The sequence below is a fragment of the Castanea sativa genome, chromosome 12 (genome assembly GCF_040712315.1).
Source record: "Castanea sativa cultivar Marrone di Chiusa Pesio chromosome 12, ASM4071231v1".
NCBI classification, from domain to species: Eukaryota; Viridiplantae; Streptophyta; class Magnoliopsida; order Fagales; family Fagaceae; genus Castanea; species Castanea sativa.
Window position 1 is genome coordinate 14570718 of NC_134024.1, and position 18440 is coordinate 14589157.

The 18440-nt window shown below is 35.4% G+C and overlaps 2 protein-coding genes across 2 annotated transcripts; one reads left to right on the forward strand and one right to left on the reverse strand.

Moving 5' to 3' along the window:
- The first annotated feature begins 563 nt into the window (after positions 1-563).
- On the forward strand, positions 564-3027 carry LOC142618507 (uncharacterized). The gene has a single exon (XM_075791450.1). The coding sequence runs from the start codon at positions 798-800 to the stop codon at positions 2742-2744; it is 1947 nt and encodes a 648-aa protein (XP_075647565.1). The 5' UTR covers positions 564-797; the 3' UTR covers positions 2745-3027.
- A 3604-nt stretch (positions 3028-6631) lies between these two features.
- LOC142621231 (pentatricopeptide repeat-containing protein At4g38010) lies at positions 6632-8647 on the reverse strand. Its single transcript, XM_075794549.1, has one exon. The coding sequence runs from the start codon at positions 8473-8475 to the stop codon at positions 6691-6693; it is 1785 nt and encodes a 594-aa protein (XP_075650664.1). The 5' UTR covers positions 8476-8647; the 3' UTR covers positions 6632-6690.
- Positions 8648-18440: the final 9793 nt, after the last annotated feature.

Consider the following 18440-nt stretch of genomic DNA (forward strand, 5'->3'; position numbering starts at 1 on the left):
ACTATTTCATCAATTTAGAGATTTATACCACATGTGAAAGCAGTGGCGTGGCCCCAATTTGTGTGAGAGAGCCACCTTGATTTTTTCTTGTCCTTTTTGTTTTTCATGCCTAGTATTTTGGGTTGGCATTCTATATTCCAACTCTAATAAAACTAATATGATATGTTAATTGCAATATGTATTTCACTGCAATTAACACACCCTATGACTTTATGAATGTTAAAAGACACTCATGCAAGCTATGTATGTCATCATTTGTACAAGCTATTATCAACAACATTCACATACTAATAAATAGCATAGGGCCCCTTGAGAAAGAGAATTCAGACTGAGCCAAGTGATGTGATGACCACTCATAATTGGTACCAGTGAACCCCACCTTTAGTGCAATTGGGAAATTACTAATTTAATAAGAATCGAAGCCAATGGACAAATCTGACTCACATAAAAGGTGAATCAACCATCCCCTGTCAAAAGATCTAGCTTAATGAGGTAGACTTAGCGGCATGAAGTTTAAGAAAATATGACATATATAACAAGGTCAAATTGGTGAAAATGGATGACATTGTCAACTTTTGCTACCTTATACCAGTTCAATATGTTAACACAATCTGCCATCAGCCACTCTGTCAAAAACTGATTAAAAAAACAATGTAAAAACTTGTAAACTTCGCTAAGCCACAAATTAGCATATATAAAGGATGATAGCTGTCTGATAGAAAGCAACAACAAAACCAATAGGAGGGAGGAAATCAAAGCCAAAAAAAAATTTCTAGAATCATTTGAGAGAAGAAAAAATGCAGTCATCTTGTCTAAATGAGGAATCTGTGTTATGCCTTAATGGCTGTTGCCCAGCCCCACTCCTCAACTTGCAAGCAGCTGAGAACAAAGAGTCCAAGTCCAGAAGCACTACTTCAGCTTGCCGCCACAACTTTGCAGAAACAACTACATCCTCTATCTTCCCAAACACCAAGTTTACAAACCATGAGTCTCTCCCATCTTTGCAAGAATCATTCATTGAATTCAGAAAAGCCTACCCTCAGTATTCTGATACCTATCAAGCAGATCAAATAAGAGCCCAAGACTACTACCATCTCTCCCTTTCCAACCATACCTGTCTTGATTACATTGGCATAGGCCTTTTCTCCTATTCTCAGCTGCAAAATCATGACCCTTCAAGAAAACAAATTGCCTTATCTTCTTCTTCTTCCTCTCCCCCACCACCACCACCATCACCTCCTCAAAAATCAGATTTCCCCTTCTTTAGTATATCCTACAAGACAGGGAATCTAAAGATTTTGCTACTTCATGGTGGGCAAGAATCAGAATTTGAATCTGCAATGAGGAAAAGGATCATGGGGTTCCTTAATATCTCCGAAAACGATTACAGCATGGTTTTCACAGCAAATAGAACTTCAGCTTTTAAACTTTTATCAGAAGCTTACCCGTTCCAATCTAGTAGGAAGCTTCTAACAGTTTATGACTATCAGAGTGAGGCAGTGGAAGCAATGACAAGTAGCTCAGAGAAGAGAGGAGCACAAATATCGTCAGCCGAATTTTCATGGCCAAGACTAAGGATTCAGTCAGCAAAATTGAAGAAGATAATTGAGAGTAAAAAGAAGAAAAAGAAGAGGGGACTCTTTGTCTTCCCACTTCATTCTAGAATAACAGGAGCTAGATATCCTTACCTCTGGATGAGCATTGCGCAAGAGAATGGATGGCACATATTGATTGATGCTTGTGCATTAGGACCAAAGGACATGGATAGCTTTGGCCTCTCTTTATTTCAACCAGACTTTCTCATTTGTTCCTTCTACAAGGTTTTTGGGGATAACCCTTCTGGTTTTGGATGCCTCTTTGTCAAGAAGTCTACTATTCCAATCCTGGAAGAATCTATAAGTCCAGGGATTGTTAATCTTGTCCCTGCAAAGAAGCTGTCTTGGTTAGTGGATGAGTCCTTCGGTTCTGAAACAGAATTTGAACAGACACCGAGAGCTGGACTACAAGAAGATAAATCACCGACATCAAGCTCTTTCTCTGGTCATATAGAAGTTATGGAGTCTGGAAGATTCAAACTAGAGGAACCTACAGAATCAAAAGAATCCGAAGCTTCTGAAATTGGGGAATCAGATAGAAGTACTGAATTAACTCAACATGGAAATGCCAAAAGCAGCAGAAATGAGAGCTTGGAAATTGAATGCGGGGGCTTGGACCTGGTGGACTCATTGGGACTAATACTGATCACTAACAGAGCAAGGTACCTGGTCAATTGGCTTGTGAGCTCTTTCATGAAGCTTGATCATCCTAACACAGAGGGGAAACCCCTGGTAAGAATATATGGGCCAAAGATAAAATTTGACAGAGGACCTGCATTGGCATTCAATGTATTTGATTGGAAAGGAGAAAAGGTGGAGCCTGTACTTGTACAAAAACTTGCTGATAGAAGCAACATATCTCTAAGCTATGGATTCTTGAAAAATATTTGGTTCTCAGATAAGTACAGAGAAGAGAAGGAGAGAGTACTAGAGAAAAGAGGGAGTGAGTCAGAGAAAATGGTGAAAAACAAGAGGAAAGACAAAACTGATCAAGGAATCACTGTCGTTACAGCAGCACTTGGGTTCCTGACTAATTTTCAAGACACCTACAAGCTTTGGGCTTTTGTTGCTCGGTTCTTGGATGCAGACTTCGTAGAGAAGGAGAGGTGGAGATACACAGCTCTTAATCAGAAAACAATTGAAGTTTAAGAATGAAATTATTCATTTATTCTTCAGGATGACGGAGTTCAGAAATTGAAGCCAGTGCAATCAAGTCAAGGTTTTTAAACAAATGAAAAAGTAAATTGTCATAGTAGAGGTAATCCCCATTTGTTCTTTCATTGAATGAGTTTCAGAAATTTTCAGTTCTCATGAATATACTTCCGTTCCAAATTAATTCTTTGCACATGTATTTCAGCAGAACAAAATCTACAACTGATATAAACATGGTAGACTATAGAATGAAACATGAATGCACTTGCTGTTGCCGAAATTACTACCGCAAAATCTTATTTATTTCATCTTTCCATGTCTATGCAAATATGATTCAGGATTTGCAAAAATTGATGACATTTACAGTGTGTGGAGATGAATGTGCAAACATAAAGCCTCAAGATCATCACACAGATAACAAAAAAATATATGTTGGGTGCATAGTTGTTATTTATTAACATATCAGAATTTCTTTTGTTCATACGTAGTCTTTGTATTAAAATATTTTATCTGATCTTGATAGCTTTTACCATTGTAAGTCTTTCCCTTTCAAAGCTATTAAAATCTACAACTAGCACGCACAAGAGTCAAAGTTGGTGATTTGCTAAAGGCTTGAACATAATCTAATGGACAGTGAAAGTTACACAATCAACGCCATGATGCTAGATTCATGATTGCAACTAGCAACCCTAGACATTTCTTAGAATAATCTATAATAGCACTTTCTAGGAGCAGGTCCTACACCTTAAAAAGAATGTGCATAAATGTTTCAACTCACTAAATATGCTGTGAGAAAAAAAAATCACATTTAGAAAATAATACATTCACCTTCTATTCTCTGTTTTGCAGATAATGTCATAACTTTAAATTTTAATTCATTTGCATAAAAGCTCAAATCCAAACACTTGTTAAGAATTATATGATGAAATGGATCATACGAGAAATAAGTAGAGAGTTACATGAGAAAAGCAAGACATGAAATAAGCGTATGTACCACAAGGAGATCAACTTTGTTTACTGTGATAGAATAATGGTTAGATTGACTGCATTTATAAATAACATGGAGAAATAACATGATGTATAAACAGAGAAAGGACCCCAACAAGCCTTGAGAGAAATATACTATAGCACTGAGACCCTTAATATAAACACAGGTAAAACCTATATGATTAGTTGGGGTCAAAAGACTCAGAATCAAGTTATGTCCTCTCTCTTTTTCTTTCCTTGCTTTCTTTTTAGTTCAAGACCATCCAGAGTAATTTCATGTTAGAATCCTTGGTTTCATAACCCTGCACTCTAGGACCATAGCACAGAAAACATGCAGGCAAGAGAAGATTTCACATTCCTCACATTCTCACTGGAGAATGAAAGCTGCTGTCCAATCTTCCAATATTCCAAAATATCCTTTATCTATGTATTTCATCATCATCCCAAAAGTTACAACTAATACAATACATCATACAAGTACAGAAAGACTCATGCCAACTTGCCTCGATCACTTTGTATCCCATTGTTTCCTTTGCCTATCAAAGTGTGCATACCCTCCACCCCTCTATTTCAGTTCCAACAATAGCTGCAACTCATCTCTTGTGGAAAACAACCAAAACTGAAGAATTGGATACCTCCAAAAATACAGAAGTAAAAGCAAAATAATACACACACACATATGAGCAATTGAAACTAAATAAATCACATGTAACAAGTGTATGCCTTCTACCACAGAACCCAAACATATAATCACAATAGACTCAAATATAACTCACAATGTGATTAATCACCTTCCTGAACAGAATTATGAACTTTCAGATCCTAGCTCATATCATAAACTTGACCGGAAATCCACCAATCAAAAATTACTCAACCAGAGTCCCAGCATGGGGGAAGGAGAAATCACTAATGCAGTCATACTTCACCAATAAAAAAATAAGAAACTTGTCAGGAAATCTACCAATCAAAATTACTCTGCCAGAGTCCCAGCATAGGGGAAGGAAAAACCACTAATGAAGTCATACTTCACCAAAAAAAAAATGTTACAGATTCACAGTTAATAGTTGACCATAAAAAACTAAAGATAATAAGAATGAGCTCTACAAAAGAACATCTCTGGTCCAGTGGCCAAACTTAGTTATAAGGTTTTGTGCCTTAAATTGTACAGATTGCTCAACCAGAGTCCCAGCATGGGGGAAGGAGAAACCACTAATGCAGTCATACTTCACCAATAAAAAAATAAGAAACTTGTCAGGAAATCTACCAATCAAAATTACTCTGCTAGAGTCCCAGCATAGGGGAAGGAAAAACCACTAATGAGGTCATACTTCACCAAAAAAAAAAAATGTAACAGATTCACAGTTAATAGTTGACCATAAAAAACTAAAGATAATAAGAATGAGCTCTACAAAAGAACATCTCTGGTCCAGTTGCCAAATTTAGTTATAAGGGTTTGTGCCTTAAATTGTACAGATTGCTCAAAGGTCTTCCATATAAGACGTCAGTTATTCTTTATGTAAAAACTCGGAAATAGTATCAATGAAATCTATTACTTTCAATTCCCAAGCGAAGAGGAAAAAATTATGAAAATTCTGTGATGCTTTTTATGATTGTAACAATTTCCACAAACTTGGCACAATGCACAGAGTTTGGTTTCATAAACCATTCTTCCAAAGGGTTTACAAATTTCTAACCCCAAGGAGTAGCTCAATAGACTGTGACGAATCTTCCCTTCCCCTCCCCTTGCAGCCAAAACATACTTATCAAAAAAAAGGTTACGAATTTCTTTGTCCAATCTATACATCAAATCACCTTCTTTTTTAGAGTGTGTGGAATGACTTTATGACTTATGACCATAGTGATAAAAAGAAGATTCTTAAAGTGATAAAAAGAAGTGCTTTTGGCCAAGAATTGCCATCATGGACCTTTCTTTTATTTCATGGGCATGGAAGTTGCCTCACCTATCTTTCTGTCAGTTCAAGTATGCACTGTATCTCTTATTTACAAATTGGTATGGATAACACAAGACTATTTACTTTCACCAGGTAATTCACAACCTTCATTATCAGAATCCTACACACATTCAGATCCTAACCCATGTCGGTAATCTTTCAGAAAACTCATAAAACTAATACTTACTCATTTAGAACCCCCTTTTGCGGCAATAAATTGCAGTCACTTAATGAAGCACATTCATATCAGTTTAGATTGTGTCATATGTTTTTTTATCAGATATTTATACATAGTTTACCAGAATTTGGATATCAATGATATCAAGATCCATGCTGCTCAGTCAGCCTCATACCAAAATGACTGTTTTTGGGAATTTTGATTACAAGGTAAATAAAAACAGCTTCTTGTTTGCAAGGCTAAATGACGGCTCATGGTGCATATTGAATCAACCTGGCTTCAATCTCCTGTAAGGATGAATTAATAAAATAATTTGATGGTCCACCATATTGCCCCTGACAATTACACAGAACTGGGAGGAAATCAATCCATCTTCAGTCTCCCATAAGTGTTAATTTGACTGTTATTCATGTTTTCCCTAACAGATATAGGGTACTAAAATAAAAATGGCATCCAAGATTACAGTACTTCTGCATATATCAAACCAAGGAATTGAGTGGCAAACATCTTCACTAAGATTTTTTTTTTTTTTTTTTTTTTTTGGGTCAGGATTCACAGTAAGTAAGAATACATCATGTCATGCAGTAAACATTAATGCACAAATCTATTGCTCTGTTGTACATGTATGTACAATTGATTAATCAAAATTATTAGGTGACAATCAGTCTCTTTCCTTGATGGAACACAGGCTACTATTTTGGAAAACAGTTTCATGAAAACTGCAGAGAGTTATCAGAATGTTACATTAAAATCTAATTCGGAAAAAAAAAAAAAAAAAAAAAAAAAAAAATCTCTTCAACTTTGCAACAAAATTATACTCATCTGATCAAGAATGGGTCTGAAAATGCCCTTCAAGATAGACTTGATTAGCAAGGATGTTTAATAACTTATGTACATCCTCATTTTGAGGGTGGCTAGTATCACCAGCAAGAAATTCATAAGCATTACCATCCACCTCTATAACACTTGATCCAGGGGCCTTTTTTATACCCTTCTCCTTCATCAACCTCCTTACCCTTGTTACTTCAGCCCATCTTTGATTGGTAGCATATATATTGGATAGGAGCACATATATCCCACTATCTGGTGACTCACGTTCTGGGAGTCGATCTAATATTTCTTGAGAGAGTTCAATATGTCCATTAGCTTTGCAAGCGCTGAGAAGGGCTCCCCATATCAGCACATCAGGTTGCATGGGCATAGATTTTATCAGCTCCTGAGCTTCATCCAAGAGTCCAGCCCTACAGAGCATATCAACCATGCATCCATAGTGCTCTAACCCGGGAGAAAGTTTATGTTGTTGATTTACCATTTGATAGAAGTATCTACGACCTTCATTGACCAAGCCAGAATGACAGCAAGCTATCAAAATAGATAGAAATGTCACCTCATTGGGCCTCATACCTGATCTAATCATTTCTTCAAAATGTTTGAGCGCCTCATTCCCATGCCCATGCATTGCTAGACCCCCTAGCAAGGCATTCCATGTATAGACATTCTTATAAGGCATCTCATCGAAGGTCCTTAATGCCATCTCTACACAGCCACACTTTGCATACATGCCAATCATAGCTGTTCCAATATGAGTATCCCATTTGATGCCCCTAAGATAAATATATTCATTGATCCATCTGCCATAATCAAGAGCCCCAAGACTGGCACAAGCTGAGAGCACAGTAGTAAGTAGAAACCTATCAGGTTCAATGCCTGAATCATGCATTTTGTGGAACAGCTCCAATGACTCTTTGGGATGTTCACATTGCACCAATCCACTAATCATAGTAGTCCATGATACAATATCCCTCTCAGGGAGCTCATCAAAGATTTTATTTGCTTCACTCAAACACTCACACTTGACATACATATCCATGATAGCATTGCCAACCACCAAATCCATCCCAACACGCTTAAAAATCAATCCATGAATCCCCTTCCCCAAACTCAAATACCCCATTCGCCCACAAGCCACAAGCACACTTACAAAAGTTGCGACATTTGGCTTCGCATCCATCCTCGAAAACAAAGCTATAGCCTCATCAAACAATCCTGCCCTCACATACCCAGATATCAAACCAGTCCAAGTCACCACATCTCTCACAAGCATGTCATCAAACACCTTAGTAGCAGCACAAAAAACACCACAAACACTATAGAAATGCACAAGTGAGTTTCCCACAAATGCATCACCCAAAAAACCCGTTTTAACAACCACCCCGTGAACCTGTCTACCCTCTCCACTCCCTGAAAACTTGGTGCAAGATTTCAAAACCACTGGAAAAGTGTACTTATCAGGCATAAATCCATCCCTAACTATCCTTCTATATACCAAAACTGCTGCTTCAGGCGTGTCACTACCAGCATAACTAGATATTAGCAAATTACATGGGAATGAGCTTGTGCACCAATCAATTTGCTTCAAAAGATCACAACCATATTCAACATATTCAACAAATTTCCCAAAGAACTCAGCAACTTTGTTAACTACCAACTCATCACGAACAATGCCTGATGTTAGTAATTGTGCATGGATTTGCTTGAAAGGTCTAAAATTGTTGCATCTATGAATGAAATCTAAAAGAACCCATTTCCTAGAAAGCATGGTGTTGCTCATATCGGTTACACCAACCCCATTTTGTGAAAAAACTCCGTAACTTTTTTTTCTTTAACCAAATATCCCACACATATTCATTACAAACCCAACTCTTTGATAACCCTTTTGCACGCGACTGACTACATAGTTTAAGGTCAAACCTTAAAGAATATAACAGAAGCCATTGCTAACCTTAAAAGTGAAACACAAGTAATTTAGATGAAGTGGGAGCACTCAGCACTCAGCATTCATGTTGTGATTGAAATTTATAGTTTCTTTTGAGAAAAGCTAAGTGGGAATTTGAATTTCATTGTACTAGACTACTAGTGAATCTTTAATCACAGGTTTTTGTAAATTGGCACTGTCCGACGGTAAAACCGTAAAGAGTACACTCGGGTTTAATAGTCTGGGTAGTGCGATGCTTGGAATGGAACGACTTTCGTTATAAACGACAACACTTTTACTGATCATACAAGTAACATATTTTTCGTTAAACGACATCATGTTGTGGGCTAAGCGACATTTTGATAAATTATTAAAATAAAAAAAAACATTGGTACAAGAAAATTTAGACATCATTTTGCATTTTATATTGGTAAGTGGAACTGGAATTCCCATCTTCATGGAACGCCCAAAAAAAAGAGGGGGTTAAATTACAGAGATATACGTGTACTCTCAAAATATGTAACTATCATGTATTTTATTTTGTAATATTTACTTTCCTTATAATTTGTTTTATAAGATATTCCCCTCCTTTGTGGTTTCTTTTATTAGGTATTTTTATAAATTTTAATAAAATTTGATAATGTGACAATTGACAAGTGACAACGACTTGATCCTTGACTATGCTCAACTTCTTAAAAAACAATATTTAAGCTTCATCCCAATGACATAGAGATGGTTTGACAAGGGAGTCACCGTGTTGAGCTATTTTGCAATGTGGACCTAGCCAATATCACTATCTTACTAGGGAAGAAATTCAATGTATTTGTATTAAACACCTCTCTCGACCTTTGAACGACATTTTTTTTAATACAAGATAGAAATTATATTCTAATATAATCCAAGTGCATGTGTGTGTGAAACTTCATCCTAGAGAATTGAACTCTGGCTCTTGCTTCACACCCCATAAACACTAACACCTGTGAAGTGACCACAGTATTAAAGATGTGTGGTTCAAACGACATCCTTAAGAAGCTAATTGTCACTTCCACGTAACTACTAATAATTATTGATAGCCTTCGTGCATTAAAAGTTGAATGATTGCTCTTGATTAATACAACTATAGGATGGTAGGATTAGGCTTTAACACGTCCTAGAGATTAGACCAAAACCTTCATCCCCCCCCCCCCCTCTCCCAATATAAGGCCCCCTATAAATACCCCAAATGAATTGAAAATCAGAGAGAGAGAGAGAGAGAGAGAGAGAGAGAGAGAGAGAGAGAGAGAGAGAGAGAGATTCTCAAAGCATGAAATAGAGTGATCCCCACTAGACACTCAAGTCATGAGTGTTTTGTTTAATCTCGGCTTGGGCCAGGGATGGACCTCAGTATCTATCTCCTAGCATACAAAAGCTTCATTATTGGGCTAGTTCTTGGGCATTATAAAGTAGTTCCTACCAGGGGATGTGATGAACTACGTTTTGGATTTTCGAAGCTAGCTATTTTAAGTTGAGCTCCCTAAAACTATGAGTTCACCTCTCAAAAGATAAAATGAAGTTAGATATTTTAAACTGATCAATAAAAGAGTTCTTCAAGGAAGTTATGAATGAGAATAAAGCTATGAATGTATTATAGAGACAATAAAAATGTGTAAGACTTGTGTTTTACTGTGTGTTTGGCAAAACTTATTTTTGCCAACTTATTTTATTATTCAGCTTGTTTTTATCACTATTTATAGGTTCCACTGCACTTTTTAATACTATTCATAATTCACACTGTACTATTTCAGCTAACTTTTACCTTTATCTACAGTACTTTTAGTAAAAAAAAATTCAATTTCAGCAAAATTAGTGGATCTCAAACAAACCCTTAGTACTAAAAACTCTTTATAATTCTTAATAGTTAGTACTGTGTTGGTGCAAACACAATAATAATGGAAATAACACAAAGAGAAACGGAATAATACTTCTGAATGTTATTAATTTAAAGAAAAAAAATTACACAACCCTATTTGGACTGAGGCGCAGCACTCGCTCCGTTGTAAGGAGATTAAGCCCTTGGTTGACTAAACTTTATAACCTCCCCCAGGATACAATAGCCCAATGAGTGTCGTATGGCTAGAACAACCTGTACACAAAATGTTCAAGCCCAAAACTCTACTAGAAATAACGCCCTTCCTTGCCAAAAACCTCTCTCTTTTTTTTTTAGTGTATATTGCAGTCATATGGATTGGGTCTAAATAAGTCTATTTATAGGCTTAATGGGCCTCACGAAATTACTACCCAAATTAATTTGATTAATTAGGTCCATTATTTTGATGTAGTGGGTATTACAAGATTAATTGCTAAATATTAATCTGATGGGTTAGAGTTACACAGTTAATGATGAGATAAGAAGTTTCTGAAGAATGAGAAGGCTTAAACGAATAGTTCATTAAGTGAGTTAATGGCTCTTCATTTTTTATAATAAACATAGAGTATTAATTTAGTAGAAGGATCCAAGAGGTTGATTCATTTCCATTTTTGAGACCTCCACCATGCACCTCCCCTTTGCGCACATATCTAGCCCAATATCTAAGTCAATTCAATTAACCCATTAATCACCACAATTAAAAAGAATAAAATAGTTTCTCTCCTTTTCAATGTAAGATTAAACATTTTTATATACTAACTCTTCATCTTCCATATTTACTCTCATATCTTTACATTTATGTTGTAATATTTATTCATTTTAATTAATTAATGCTCCAACAATCCCCCACTCATTTTAATATTAAATTTTTTTAGTTAAAGAAAGATTATCAGGCAAAGATGGGTCACTATGCATCATGAAGGTGTGCTCTGCATTGAACCTTCACTTAGTAAAACAGCGATCTCAACTCCAGAGTCGTAGTGGTCTCTGACTTGAAATATGACTACTTTGGGGAAATTAAGCATCACTGCTTACACATAACAACCCAGGTGCTGACATGAGCTTTTATAGCTAGTATTTTACGGTCATGTGCTGATCCTAATTTCATGAGTGTATTTGAAATTAAGTCCAAATCTTATAGGAAGCGGCCCCACCCCCACACTCACATAGGTGAAGTTTTGTTAATGGTGCTCCTGTAATTCTAACACCCCACTCATACGAGCAACGAATTTCATTAAGAGTTTTTTTACTCATTCTCCACATTAGGATAAATGCACTTACATCATAGGGATGAATAATTAAAAAATTATTTACAATATAAATAATTAAAAAATAAATAGTGCATTTCTTACGACTATTGTATGATTCTTTTTTCCCATTAAACCCAATTCTCAAGATCTCTGGTCCTTGGGTTGGGTATCCTCATACATGACTCATGAATCTATGGAGCTTAGTCCCATCTCCCTCGATGTATTCCAAACCCTATCTTTTGTCAAGGCCTTGGTAAATAGATCTCCAAGATTATCATTAGATTTAATATAATCCACAGTTATGATGTCACTACTCAAATAAGATCACACAGTGCTTTTTTCTTATAGGTTTGGATTTACCATTGTAGTAACGATTATTAGCTCTATTAATTGCAGCAGTGCAATCACAGTAAATTAATATAAGTGGAATTGGCTTTTTTCAAAGTGGAATTTCATATAACAAATCTCTAAGCTAATTTGCTTATTCACTAGCTGAAGCTAATGCTATTAATTCAGCTTCTATTGTTGAATTATCAATTATTGTTTGCTTTTTAGATTTACAACAAATAGCACCATTACCTAAGGTAAAAATATAACCAGTGGTAGAAAGAGAATCACCTAACAAAATATTCCAATTGGCATCACCAAAAGCTTCAATTACAACAAGGTACTTTTTATAAAATAAGCCATAACTTTTGGTACCAATTAAATATCTCATGACTCGCCCAATAGCCAGCCAACGATCTTTACTAGGCTTGCTAGTAAATCTGCTTAGCACTCCTACTGCAAAAGCAATGTCAGGTTTAGTACAATTAGTAGCATAATGCAAACTACCAATGATACTAACATAATCATTTTGATTAAAAAGTCTCATCATCATTATTCACATGAAACAAATGAACACTAGAATCAAAGGGAGTAGCTACACTTTTGTGATCATGAAAATTATATTTTCTCAATACTTTCTCAACATAATGTGATTGATCAAGAAATATTTCATCACATGTTTTTGTAAATTTCATGCTCAAAATAAAACTAGCCTCACCAATATCTTTCATATCAAAATGGCTTTTAAGTATATTTTTTGTCTCATTTAGAACATGCATATTTGAGCCAAAAATTAACATATCATCCACATAGAGACTAATAATAACATGTAAATTATTCCATGATTTAGAATAAATATATTTATCACATTCATTTTATTTATAACTATTCTCAATCATGCAGGAATCAAATTTTTCATGCCACTACTTAGGTGTAGGGGTGTCAATGTTCAACCCAACCCACGAACACAACACAAACCCGACACGGGTTTTTCGGGTTAGAGTTGGGCCTTAATGGGTTTGGGTCATAAATGAATCAACTCGAAAGCGACACGATAAGAAACGTGTCATAAGCGGGTCAACCTGCGTAACCCGCAATAGACACATTTGACACACCAATTTATTTATGTCAACCCGAAATGACTCACTTAACACAACCTGTTTAACTCGTATAACAAATAAATATTTATTTTATTTTAGATTTGTCAAATACCTTTTATATCCAACATATATTTTAAATTCAAAAAGAAAAATAAGTAATTACAAAAATTTACAAGGAATATAATTGGAAATTGAAACTTTATAGACCCTAGAACTACTAATATATATATATATATATATATATATATATATATATATATATATATATATGTATGTATGTATGTATGTATGTATGTATGTATGTATTTTGGGCATAGAACTTGCACAAATGAAATTGGATGAGCTTGTGGAAGATGTTATGAATTTGGACATCAACAAAAAATCTAGGGATGATAATTGTGGTCATAGACAGGATCAGTCTACTGTTTGCTTAAATTCTTTCAATATTAATACTTAGCATTTGGCGAGTTCCAAAGATATTATATTTTTTTTGAACTATATTATTTTATTTTTGTTAAACTTTATTATTTTGAATTTGAGTTGAAGTGTATGCACTTCTTTTGGAGTGTAAAGAACTTATTTCTAGATGAATGTTATATTTTTGTTGAACTATATTATTTTAAATGTGAGTTGAAGACTTAAAGTGTATGCATTGCTTTTTGGGATGTAAAAAAAAAACATATTTCTAGATGGATGTTATATCTAATATTATGCAGGTTGAAATGGGTTGTGTTACATTTGTGTCAACCCAACACGACTCGTTTATTAAGCGTGTCAAATGGGTTGAATCAGGTCAACCCGCCTTATTAACAGGTCAGATTAGGGTTGAAGGATCATGACACGATTATTAAATGGGTTGGGTTAGGGTTGAACCATTTAGTCGAATACCCCTACCTTGACATGACACGAACCCGACACGCTAATCTGAATTGACACCCTTACTTAGGTGCTTGTTTTAAGCCATATAAGGATTTAGTTAACTTACATACCTTACTTTCTTGTCCAGGCTTTACAAAGCCTTCGGGTTGATATATATAAATTTCTTCCTCTAGATCCCCATTTAGAAAAGCAATTTCTACATCTATTTTATGAATTTTCAAATAAAAAATTGCAGCAATAGCAATTAACAATCTAATAGATGTAATTCAAGATCAAAAAATCTATAGGCTGCACTATTAATCGCATAACCAAGAAAAGTCCAGGTAGTAGCTCTTATACCTAATTTAGGTATTTTAGTGTCAATAAGCCTTACATAAGCAAGACAACCCCATACTCTCAAATATCCCAAATTTGACTTATGTCCTTTCCACATCTCAAAATGTGTGGTATGTGATTTTTTATGTAGCACCCTATTCAAAACATGACATGCAAATAAAATAGGGATTTAGTTAGCTTACATACCTTGCTTTCTTGTCTAGGCTTTACAAAGCCTTCGGGTTGATATATATAAATCTCTTCCTCTAGGTCCCCATTTAGAAAAACAGTTTTTACATCTATTTTATGAATTTTCAAATAAAAAATTGCAGCAATAGCAACTAACAATCTAATAGGTGTAATTTAAGATCAAAAAATCTATAGGCTGCACTATTAATCGCATAACCAAGAAAAGCCTAGGTAGTAGCTCTTATACCTAATTTAGGTATTTTAGTGTCAGTAAGTTTTGCATAAGCAAGACAACTCCATACTCTCAAATATCTCAAATTTGACTTATGTCTTTTCCACATCTCAAAATGTGTGGTATGTGATTTTTAATGTGGCACCCTATTCAAAATATGACATGTAAATAAATAGTTTCACCTCAAAAATGTAAAAGTGCACTAAATTCAATAAACATGGAATTTGTTAATTCAATTAGAGTTCTATTTTTTCTTTCAGCCATACCATTAGAAGCAGGTGAATATAAATCGGAATGCATTAACTCAAGCAATTTGGTATTTCTTACAACACTTTTATGAAGCCTTTTTGTAATCTTAGCTTGACTACAAATTTCACATTTTTCAAAATTTTTTGACAGTCTTGGAATTAATCTTATACTACTCATGATTCTCACATATCTACTATTTATGTGACACAAATGAGCATGCCAAAAATTAATAGAAAAAAGAATGTAAACTGAACAAGTAGATGCTTTATTATTCTCAACATTCAATTTAAACATTCCATCACAAGCATAATCCTTGCCCACAAATAATCCCTTTTTAGTGATTAGATATTTATCAAATTCTATAGTTTGCTTGAAGCCAACCTTGTTAAGCAAAAAACTTGACATCAAATTATTTCTCATGGATGGAGTGTAAAGTACATCTTTCAATATCAGCACACGTCCAAAAGTAAATTTCAAATCAACCTCACCATTCCCAAGAACCTTGGTTTTGCTAGAGTTACCAAGCATAACAATTTTTTCTTCTTCAAAAGAAGTGAACAACTTGAACCGATTTTTGTCATAGCAGACGTGCCTATTAGCACAATAATCTACCCACCACCCTTTAACATATTGCACCATATTGATTTCTGTAATCATAGCCACTAAAGGCTCTTCGGTTATGTTAGCCTGCGGGACAGATTTATGTTTCTGAAATTTGCAAAATCGAGCAATATATCCACTCTTGCCACAGGCAAAACATGATCTATTAAATTGATCTTGTGAAGGGGGTCCTTTATTTGGGTTTCCCCTTCCTTAAGGTCTATTATTATTTTTGAAAACTTTTTTTTAGGCTTCAATTGATCATTTCTAGGAAAATAATTTTTGGGCATATTATTATTGGCTAGAATAAGGTTTACCTTTGTGGTGGAATTATCATTGCTCTCTAGTGTCATAAGTGCGTCTTGTCCTCTAGCCTCCTCCTCCACACGGATGCGTGTGATTAAGGTCTCCAAGGATGTCTCATTTTATTTGTGCCGCAAAGTCTTTTGGAACTCCCTCCAAGATTGTTGTAGTTTATCAATTATGCCAGCTAACACCAAATTGTCTCTAATTTTTATGCCTTCGGATCTCAATTCTGTCACAATCATTTGGAAGTCTTGTGCTTGATCCACCACTGATTTTCCATCCACCATTTTCTTCTCCAACAAGCTCTTCTGGTTTCTCTTGTGATGAGAATCAACGAGCATTCAAGGATCCATTGCATATTCCAGTTGGGCCTATTACAAGAGCAAGATCCAAGAAGATCCAAGAAGCACTTAATGGGCTGATTCAAGAGATTTGGGTTGATTCTAACGCAGGATGTTCCAAGCTTGGCCCAAAGGAAGATGAAAGTGTATTAAATTTAATTCAAGCTATTTAGGGCTGATCTGACTTAATTGGGAGTGATTTATGGCATGAATTAATGGCCGATTGACTTTCCAGCTCTGTATCAGTTAAGGCAGATTTTTTCCTATTTTGGATCTGCTAATTTCAGACCAAATCAGCTTTTATTTAGGGTTTTATTATTTAGTACGTTTTTTAGGTATTTTCCTTGTTTTTAGGTGCATTTAATGCTTTTTAGGTCAAACTTGATTCCTGATATGGTAAGGTATCAATTAGGAGTTATTTCAGAATATATTTTCTTGTCTGTCAAGTTTTGTGGAGTCCTTAAATAGGCTCTGAAGTCTGTAAACGTTTTTTAGATTATTGTTGAATAAAATTCAGAAAAGGTGAGGCTTTGCTCTCTTTTGGTTCTTCAAGAACTGTGAACTTATCAAGGATTCTTCCTTGTGGCATTCAAACTTTATACCTTTGGTTCGTGATTCTTTATAATCATTGGGTCAAGGTCAACTTATACCTTTGGTTCGCGTTTCAATTATAAACGTTGGGTCAGGGTTTCTATCATAAATCTGATTTTTAGCTTTCTTGGGTTAAGTATTCCAATATTTTTGTTGGGTCTCAAAGCGTGTCGATTGAAGTTCGCATCATTTGGTATTAAATATTCCAATATTTTTGTTGGGTCTCAAAGCGTGTCGATTGAGGTTCGCATCATTTGGTATCAGAGCACAGGTTCTAAAATCAGTTTTCTATCCCTTTATCTTTTGTTTCCTGTTATCATCGTATTCTGTTCTTTTGTGTTCTTCATTCATCGTTCTTCTTTTTTTTTTGTTTTTCTTTAAGTGCACTAGGTTAAAATCGTGCACCTAGTTCCCAAAAAAAAAAAAAAAAACGTGAAAAAAAAAAACATCTGAAAGGAAACAGCAAAAAAAAAAAAAAAAAAAAAAAAATTTGTAGTTTCAGTTCTCTCAGACCAAAATATTGTTTTCTTTTGTCTTCTTCCTTTGATTTGGTATTTCTTCCTTTGATTTAGTGTTTCTTTCATATTTTCTTGCTATTGGTATTTGTTTTAACACTACAAGTTGAATTTCTTGATCAAGTTTGTTAGTTCATTGCAGAACTGAAAAGGCGAAGCAACGAGTGGAAAAAGGCAAGAGAGTGTGAGACTAATATCAGGAAAAAGCCAATTTAAGAGTGAAACACGAGTGGGAGTGACATAATTTGAGTGCAAACACGTGAGGGAGTGTTGTGAGGAATTATTTCTAACAATTCTCTGTTATTTCAAAAGTATGTCTTTCAGGTGTGAAACATCAAATAGGGAAGGAGGGGAGGAGTCGTCCATCATTTTACAGGCTATGCAACAACAATTTGAACGCATGAACGTGGTGTTTAATGAGATTCGGGATCGGATGGATAGGCAAGACACTGTTATTGCTACTTTGCGCGAGGAGCGTCCCCAAAGAGGCCCTAATGCTAGAAGGCAAGAAAGGCGTTCTCACATGAATGATTCTGATGACTACCACGAGGATGAGTTTGAAGATGAAGAAGATCAAGCTTCACTGAACAATGAAGGCAGGTTTGTGCCAAGGAGAGAAATGCGTGGTGGAGGTTTCCGAAGAGATCCAAGATGGCAAGATGGGACTGACAGGAACCTAGGAAACATAAAAATGAAGATACCCACATTCCAAGGGAAAAATGATCCAGAAGCATACTTGGAGTGGGAGAAGAAGGTGGAGTTAATCTTTGAGTGCCACAACTACTCCGAGGAGAAAAAGGTAAAACTTGCTGTCATTGAGTTTACTGACTATGCTATTATATGGTGGGATCAACTTGTGATGAACAGAAGGAGAAACCATGAGAGACCTATTGAAAGTTGGGAGGAAATGAAGGCAATCATGAGAAGGCGGTTTGTTCCTAGTCACTACTATAGGGACTTGTATCAGAAATTACAGAGTCTTACACAAGGCTATAGGAGCGTGGATGACTACCACAAGGAG

What these genes read in the sequence shown, in the direction of transcription:
- LOC142618507 (XM_075791450.1), top strand. Translation starts at nt 798, where the DNA reads ATGCAGTCATCTTGTCTAAATGAGGAATCTGTGTTATGCCTTAATGGC.
- LOC142621231 (XM_075794549.1), bottom strand. Translation starts at nt 8,475, where the DNA reads ATGAGCAACACCATGCTTTCTAGGAAATGGGTTCTTTTAGATTTCATT.